Raw genomic sequence first — 9,345 nt, forward strand, 5'->3', positions numbered from 1 at the left:
TCTGTAGTCGGGCCTTGTGGTGGAAAGATTGAAAAGTTGCAGAGAAATTTTGACTACGTCTGTGTACTCGAGTGTTTTTGCACACTACGGTTCATCCCGTGAAAAATCACGGAGTGATTTGAAAGAAGTCATGCAAATCTTACCTTCAGACTATTACGCAACATACAGTCTGAGCTACAGGCCTTAGTATGGCTATATTATCAAAAATAACTGTATGAAATATGCTCGCACTCCCTCTGTGTTACAATTATTTTTTAACACAGAAAGACTAGATTTTATTTTATTAATACACAAAAAACTCACAAACATGAAGCAAGTGCAACAGAAATATATAAAAGCAAAGACTTAGTCATTTATATAATCATTAATGAAAAATGTGCTTGGTACAAACTGAATGTGACTGCATTAAATTAAAGGTGCACTTTCACGGGCTCAAAATTATTGGGGGTAAAAAAAGAAAAAAAAGGACATTCATTACAATTATGAGATCCTTTAATGTACCTGTAAAAGTCTTCATGAAGGAAAGATTTTGCATGGCTTCATAAGTGTTATTGGATATGAAAGTTACATACTGAGAGATGTTGTGGGGAACTTTTTTTAGATTTGGTTGACTCTATTCCTACTTTACTTATGCATCGGAGTATTTCAGGCCAGAGCAAGTCTGTTTTCATTCGTGCGTGCTCTGCTTAGTCATAAATTTTGTTTCGTTTCCAAAGTAGGGCCGACTGAAAGTTTAAGACTCAAAACCAAAAGTAAATGAACAAAGAGAAGCAAACAACAGACTCAAAATAAAAGCAAAAGCTAAAGCTAATGGAAAACCCCGAACACTCCAAGCGAAACCAAAAGTTCCCTCTGTCATGACTGCAGAGATTTAATGTACTATAAAATGTTAAAATGAGTTTATTAACTTTTATCAGTGCGAACATCAGATGACCAGTCCAACCTTTGCAGTGTAAAAACAATTTTTTTCCCCCCGCCTTTTTCTTCCACCTCCATAAATCGATACATGAAAATATTCAGATATCAATACATTTGGCTGATTAGTCTTGACTGGCATGCACATACGCCGTCTTTTAAAATGAAGTTCATTTGTCAGAGATGGCGTTGCTCCTGAGTCAGAAATATACAGGATTTTAGTTAGGATTTCGAGATTGTAAAAAGCAGAGAAAGACAGAGTGGAGGATCTGTTGATCCAAGGCCATGTGAGCAAATTTTCAATAACTTGCTAAGCGCTTTCAGGTTGCTGTGGTTACAAACGCGAGTAATAAAACTAGTTCAGCACTTCAGCGTTTGTCTCAGAGTTTATTTTATGTGTGCTCTCCAGCATACATGGTCCGTGTACAGTTCTGATTGGTTTGTTTTACACTTCAATATTAGCTTGACCTTATTTGTCCTCCCAAGCCCCACAGAAGAGTCGCTCATCTAGAGCTGATCTGAGTACAGCTGAGGCATCGGTGCTGAGTGAAAACAAAAAGAAAAGCTGCAGTTTATGCTGCTGTTGGGCACTTTTGGTATTGGTTTGGCCAACACATGTGGGTGGAACACTTTCTGTTTTGCACACACTTATCCTGTTGACCCAGTTGCTTTGCAGATGCCCCACTCTATGTATAGTCCAAGTTGTTTAAAATTTAAAACTGAAGTCACAGACTTCATTAACTCTGCCCAATTATGGGGTGGCTTCAGTCACAGACAGCGGTCATCGCTGAGGACAGGTTACTCGGGTGTGTCCTGGCATGTGGCAGATGCCACAGGTGCGAGGCTTCTTAGCAGCAGGGGGTCTGTTAGCACTCGGACCTCCCATCATCTTCCTTCCCTTCCTCCCGCCGTCTCCATCGCTATAAAATCCACCACCAAAACCACCTGACACGGGGAAACAGAGATCAGAGTTAAAAGAGTCAAAGTTACCAGTTATTGCATAGAAAGTACCAAAGAATTTTTTTCAGCATGTTGGGACTGCAGGTACATGTCATGTTGATGCCTCAAGGTCTCTGTGTTCGTGAGTCGTGACAGTACTTTCTTTTTTACCATCAAATGGTGAGCATAATATCCTTTTTTTTCTTAAACAAACATAATGTGCTTTGTAGAACTTTCGTAGAATTTTACAGCCAAATCACTGCAGTCAAGGTCCACTAAAACTCAATAGCATACACTGCAAATGCCTGTCTATAATACATTTATAATGTCAAGTATGCTTGCTTTTACTGAGATGACTCATCTTTTCAGAGAATCTATTAGAAAGTCTTGTATTGCTTGGTCTGAAAACCTGAATATGTCCACGAAGAATATAAAAGGTGGACGTAGTCACTGGAATGTGACAGAGCGCATCCAGCAAATTTTGTAGCTCAAGTGAGCAGTTTGGCAGTTTTTCCATCTACTTCTGTACTCAGACTTCCTTCTGCCACCGAATGAGTCAGTCCCTGCTGGCCAGTAGAAGCACTACAGGTTTAATGAATGCACTTTGACTCTGGGTTCAATCTGAGACCTGAAAACTATGCCCATCCTTTTTATCCTAGACAGATAAGACCAGATAATTAAGATTAAGATGAAGATTAAAAAAATTTCAGCTGGTAAACTAAAAGTCTTCATGCCAAGTTTTGATGGCGTGTAACAGTAAATAACACCGACTGGATTTCCCTAAGTATCCTGTCAATACTTTATTGGTCCATACTTTATTAGTATACATTATCACTTCTTGCATCAGTTTTATGATTTGTTGTTGACAATGTTTCGCTGTGTGTTACTTTCTTATCACATGTGAACTCTCGCTGCAGTATGAATAAAGAAATTTGGACCTGATAATAACGGTGTGTTTTGAAGGGTGACTATGCTTAATCAAACCACACTGCTTCAGTTATTACAGATAAAGCTTTAATTGGTTCATGTGGGCATCTACAGAGCCAAGGTTATTAAAAAAAAACACTTCTGTATTTATTTACAAGTATTAGAGCCCGATCAATATAGGATTTTTAATATCGATACCGATATTTTGGTTACTTAATCATCTGATATTTTGGCTGATATTACTTTTTAGCCACACCAAACACAAAGAGAGATCCCTGACATTTGTTATGTGTAGTTATTCAATACACTGTTGAGGCACCTAAGACAACAAGCAGTTTAAGAAACTGCAAGTGGATTTGCAAAGTGCACGTGGTCGACAAACTGTGCAACGTCAACACTAATAACGTGGCTGAAGGGTGCTTCTCCTGCCTCGTCTTTATTTCTTTAATTTTCATTTATTGACTGTTATAATTGTCAAGAACGACATAATAGTGCATAGTTAATATCAGCCTGCAGATGAATCAGTCAGGCTCTAACATTTGTCTCGTAATATGGTCATATTAGAGACATTTTGAATTTGTTGTTTACAAACATCTGCCCATGCAAACCATGTGACTTAACCCAGTGAAAGTGGGTACACCAGTATAAGATCAGTGTCTATGCGCTGCGAAGATCAGCTTCAAAAACATAAGTCAAACTAGTTTTCTATTTTTAGGCTGTATTTATGTTTTGGAAAAAAGATACGTGTAGTTTGTAGATGCTATCCATATGAGACCAACTTGTTGATAAAGGTTCACAGTGAAGGCAAAACACAATCTGAAAATGAGCTCATCCTCATGTTGTCCTTGTGACTCACTCGTTCCTACGCATAATATGTGTTTCAGGTGAAGCCAATACAAAGGCAGTATATCCGCAGCGCATCCACGTCAAAGCCCAGGCTCAATAGCAATGACCTCAATAGAGCTGGTGACTCCATACGTTGTAACAACAAAGCAGTTCTGTTAGGAAGTTTGTGACGAGATTTCCCTGAAAATCAAGCAGCTGCTAGAAACACTTGTTCAACTATTTGTCCTGCCAGGAATGTGTTTGTCCATACTTGTTAAAGGAAATAAAGATGAGAATTAATTTTATGCCCATTTAACAAAGTAATCTAGCTAATTACATACTTTTCCTTTTCACTACCTGAGCCAAAGAAGTTACGTGATTGGTTCAGACTGTTTGTTTTTTCTGTCTGCCTGTTTGTTAAACGAATGACTCAAAAGGTTGTGGAAAGATTTGCATTTTTATCAGAGGCGGGGCCTAACTCATGTGTAAGTGACTGATGACTATGAGTCACTGTGTATGGATCCAGGAATTTTAGGAAGCATTCTTCACTGTTTTGTGTGTAATGTGCATCATATCTTCACAAATGCATACTGAATTGAAGTAAGAGATAACAGTGACACAGCTCGTGCATGTGTAGAGGGAATTTTCAGCCCTGTTGGAGGTATGTGGTCTTACATTGGATTATGATTAGGAGCTCAGAGGAGGATTTGTGTGTGAGAGCCCCACCTGGTGGAGGTACGTTCTCATCAGCCCACTGAAAGAAGCCACACTGCTGCTCTCTTGGCTTCCCACAGGTGTGGAACATGCGACCCTTGTTTGGACCGTCCTTCTGCACCGTTCGCGTCACGGCTGCCTCGTTGCAGTTGCACATCACCTGTCCCAAATGTCCTGGTGCACCCGCTTCCTGCCCTCTGCTTCCTTCAGATGTGTCTCTGAATCCCAGAGATGGCCTAGGAGGCTGGGAAGTCCTCGGTGCTGGCGGTGGTGGCCCTCGATTCTGTGGCGCCCCCTGCTGACTTGGTTGATCTGCCCAAAGAAAGAAGTTGCAGCTCCCGGCGTTGCACTTGTAAAACTGCCGGCCTTGATTAGGGCCGTCTTTGCGCACAGTCAGGAGGAGTGCATCCTGACCACAGTTGCACACGATCGCGTCACTGCTGGCGTTTATACTCATACTGCGGCCACCTGGTGGAGACGTCGGCTGTGGGGTCCAGGAGGGCACAGGCGGGAGAGAAGGGCGAGGATTAGAGATTCGGGTTCTGGACGGATCAGGTCTGGGTGGCCTTGGAGGTGGAGGATGAGGGTCATCTCCTCTTCCACCCCCTCCTCCAACTCCTGCACCACCACCACCTCCCCCCGGTCTGAGATATTTCAGGTCCAGCACTTCTCGGAGGATCTCGTCACAGCCACCGATGCAGCCGACAAACTCCAGAGGCATCATGGGAGGAAGGCTACCCCTGCGGAACTTGAACTTCAACCTGAAGAAGGGAGGACACACAGGAGGCAACCTCAGTATGCACATCTAATAAATGAACTGTGCTGTGTGGCAATCCATCACTTATTTAACATCCAAAGAGAGTAAGTCACTCTAAATGAGTCAAGTAAGCTATGGGTAAGCTCAGTCCTCTTAGCTTGCTTGACTCTTTCAGAGTGGGCAATTTTAGTACAATCAACACAATCAGAATCAAATACCTCAGGTAATTTCAATTATTATACTATTTGTTCAGCAGGCTGACTGTTTCCACCCACAAAAGTCAAGTGGGTATGTGATGGCTGTGGTGTGGAGTATTAAGATTTCACAGTTCACTGTTAAAAAAAAATCCTCCTGCATAACGTTATTGCAGCAAAGATTCTTAAACACATTCTTGACATAAATAGTTAGATTACGGCAGAGGAGGGCAGAAGGCTGGTGGCGCTGACTGGTTTGGGACCTTTCTGGATTGGGATCTTCTCCCTGCACCTGTGTGAGTTTTCTTCAGATTGTCCGACTGACTCGTGACCCTGCCTCTCGCTCTGTCGCTGACAGGCTCCAGTTCACCACACTCTTGTGGATCTGCACATGTGCTGCAGAAACACCATGAAGCTAAGACATCAATGATGACAAATTTCTAAAAAACAAAAAAACAAAAAACCCAAGCTTTGCTTTCTGCACTTTTTTCTAAAAAAAAGTTTTCTATTAATTATTATTGGTCAATATTTGTGCCAATACCAACATGTATTTGACACTCCAGCATGGCCCCATGAATGGATCTATCAGCTTGCTAATCCACCCCTTTGATGCAGAATGACGATCATCATTGTTTGGCATAAAGTATGTAGAGATATGAATAAACTCTAGGAGATGAATCCTAATTACTTAAATATTTCCACTGACAATGAGGTTCATTCTGTTGTTCTGTGCTCGGCTGTGACTAAAAGACATTAGAAGGAAACGCTTAAAACCCCCACACACATCTGGATGTCTTAAGGTACAGGGTTTCCAACATGATATAATTGGCTCAGTGGTAACGACGTGTGAGTCACTTTTGCGCTTCTGCATGGACATTTGGTTAATATGTGCTTCACTGGCGTAATTAAATTTGATCCACAGAGACGATTTATCAGTGAACCAAAGGCATATCATATAGAAGTTTAATTCCATGCAGTGACATTTTCTGTCACCCTCTGTCAATTTTAGTGGCTGTAGGTAACTGAAATTACCAGTAACTCAGGAGTATACACCATGACTTATGACTGAAATGTAATAAAATATATATTCTCATAGAAAACTGTGTGAAGCACTGAGGACAAACAGTCCACCATAAAGTGGCTTTTTCAAAAATCTGTACATAAGAAAAGTTGGTAAAACAGGGCAAGTTGCCGTGGCAACAAGTGAGGCGGTAGCACCAAGCAACAGTCTACTCCTGCGCACATCTGCATTTATCAGCATATGAAGTTATCCAACAAGCTGCACAGTGATATCTGATTAAAAAAACAAAACAAAAAACTACATCGCTGACATTGTTCTGGAGAGAGGGCTGGAGCTCAACTTTGAGCTCGCCACCAGATTGGTTGCCATGGTAACAGATGCTGGTGTGGAGCACTTTGGCTCACTGCGAGTGAGCGTGCCCTATATTTGGACTGAGCTGAGCCACGTGCTCGCAGGGTTAACGCCTACTTGTGTAAACAAGAATTTGGAGAAATTTCTCGAGAGCGTCAGGGCCGTCGCTGTTTGTTGGCCTGAGAGGGTAGCATAAGGCACGGAGGGAGTTTAGCACTGACGTGACCACTGAAAAAATAAATAAATAAATACATGTTTTTTTTCAGTTAATGTGTGAGTTAAGTCTCTGTTGTGCTGAGAGGACGAATCTTTTACAAAAGCACTCATAACTTAGACATCCCTCCCTAAATCAGTCAAGTACAAAGCACCTTCAAAAATCATGCGTTCTGAAATATAGTTAGCAAAACAACACGTGAAACCCCTCACAACATAAGGGCTCTGGCTTAATCGTGTTACTGTGCCTTATGCCTGTGATGAAAGGACATTCAACACCAGTCACAGGTACCAGTTACCAAAAACACAACACTCAAACACATGCAGAAAGCTGGACTGCTCCTGCATGATTCGAGAACGTGTTAATTTCAGTGAGAAACCGAAATGATCGTCCAGGTCTGATGGAGACCTCAGAGCTGGATTATATGGAGCAATTTAAACGAGTTAAAGACAACAGGAAAGCCATGAAGCTGTTGCTGATTAAAAAGCATCACTGAGCACAGCGTGTGAGCACTCTAACAGAGAGACGTGAAGCATTGCAAATGTTTCTGCACGTTTCTGCAAATGACCGAGTGTCCAGAGTTTGACCAGTTACTGGTTGAATACGTCTTTGTGATTAAAACTGATCACCTTCTATCAGTTGAGTAGTTTTGACTCCCAAAATATGTTCAAACTATTTCATTGTGTAAGTCAGCACATGCAGAACAATTCATCTAACTGTCAAAGTCTGCAAAGGCCACATGTCACTAACTGAGCTGAGATACATCTACCTGTAGTACAGTCTGCTTACAGACTGGTACTTATACGGTGCTTTTCTATATTATCTGAGCACTCAAAGCACTTTTTCCTAGAAGCCTCATTCACCTAGTCACACAAGGTTTGTTCAATGCACTTTGGAGTTCATTATCTTGTCCAAGCACACTTCCGCATGTGGACTGGAGGAGCCGGGGGTTGAGCACCGACCTGCTGATTAACAGACTCTCCTGAGCAAAAACTGCTTAAAGTCTGGTTAACTGATTTAGTTCCTCTTCAAACTTGATTTTTATTAAATAGTGGAGAGTTTCTCACACCGGGCCTCTGCTGTCCAGTTAGCTTGTAAGTCTAAGTCATGAGGCTGGAATTGTAAAACATTTTTATATAGCTCGAGAGCAGCTCAGGAGGATCTGTGTAGTGCAGCAAAGAGAAAACAACAGAACATCAGTGCAAATACTTTACAGCATATGGTTCTTTGGTATTTCCACTGTTAAGCTGGAAGATAGCGTGTTACTGGGAAATCTACACCATAGCTACGTCATACACGCAAACCAATCTGAAAAAATATGCTTTAACCGTATGCCTGATGTGTACCTCCCTAGAAATACAACAACACGTCGTGGTGACACAGCGTGCATCTGCACTGACTGGTCTGTTCAGTAAGAGTTCCTCCTGTACATTTCCAGCTACCCTTTGTTGCAGCAGTTTTTGAATTTATCAGTGAGAGAATAACAACCATGCTCCTTATATTGATGCTAATAATGCCAATAATAGATATATAATGACTCACACATGTCAGTAAATTCCTAAAAGAATGGACGTGAGGAAATGTACAAAGAAGTGGAAAAACAGAAGAGAAAAATTTTGTCCCTGACAAAAAAACAAAACTGACCAAAACAAAGAGAGGTGGGGGGGACAGGAAAGAAAAAAGCCCCTGCATTTCTATCAACTATAAAACAGCAGGTCACTAACACAGGGTAATTAACACATAATGCACCAGCATAGGTGCAAGTGTGAATAGGTTATGTGGCCCCCTGTAGCACAGACCCTGACAAAAGTCTAAGGCATGATTTAGGTTGAGACTCTTTTCTGCGTGACGCTAGGGGACGTTTACCGAATCCTAAAACAGTTTTGTAACTGTAAGAGTCTTTTGGAAATCTGAGGCCAGAGTACATACTTTACATGTTATATGTTATTAAGAGTCTACGTGTTTTCGTTCTGTACATATTCAGATTTTTTCTGCATTGTACTGTATTGTGTGACCGTTGCAGGAAAGGTCGCTGCTCTTTAAATCAGCATTTGAACTTTGATACATAACAGTGGTGAATTAGGCTGAGATAGATGTATCTCAGTACAATAAGTAATCAGTAATCATGCAGGACAAGACTGCTGCAGTTAAAGTCCACTCTTATTCTAACAGTACCAAACTTGACATTTGCTGGTTATCTGTTTTTGGAGATGTGTCTTCAGTGCTGAGGACTTCGGAAATATAATTAGTAAACTAATATATTTCTCCTGGGTTCATGTGACAAGCAGGAAGTGAAACAAAAAGAACACTTCATGTTAAAGCTGTGACTGTCAACATTAGTAGGCTGTCAAAAAAACAGGAGAAGAAAAGAAACAACACAAAAACCAGTCTGTCAGCTGTTTTTCCAACATACTTATTACTGCTTAGCGTACCTTCCGCTCTTCTGGTTAGAGCGCACACACGCGCACACACACACACACACACACAC

At 41.3% G+C, this 9,345-nt stretch overlaps 1 protein-coding gene across 2 annotated transcripts in view; it reads right to left on the minus strand.

The window, feature by feature from the left end:
• Positions 1-266: 266 nt before the first annotated feature.
• top3a (DNA topoisomerase III alpha) overlaps positions 267-9,345 on the minus strand; it is a 19,262-nt gene continuing 10,183 nt past the window's right edge. For both annotated transcript variants that reach the window (XM_005947015.2, XM_005947014.3), the window contains exons 18-19: positions 4,333-5,081; positions 267-1,860 (exon numbers count right to left, since the gene is read on the minus strand). In XM_005947015.2, coding sequence (XP_005947077.1) covers positions 1,697-1,860; positions 4,333-5,081 — 913 coding nt within the window. In that variant the 3' untranslated portion in view covers positions 267-1,696. The remainder of the gene's footprint in view (positions 1,861-4,332; positions 5,082-9,345) is intronic.

Source organism: Haplochromis burtoni, unplaced genomic scaffold (genome assembly GCF_018398535.1).
Source record: "Haplochromis burtoni strain Fernald_Lab_line unplaced genomic scaffold, NCSU_Asbu1 Contig_514, whole genome shotgun sequence".
Classification (NCBI taxonomy): domain Eukaryota; kingdom Metazoa; phylum Chordata; class Actinopteri; order Cichliformes; family Cichlidae; genus Haplochromis; species Haplochromis burtoni.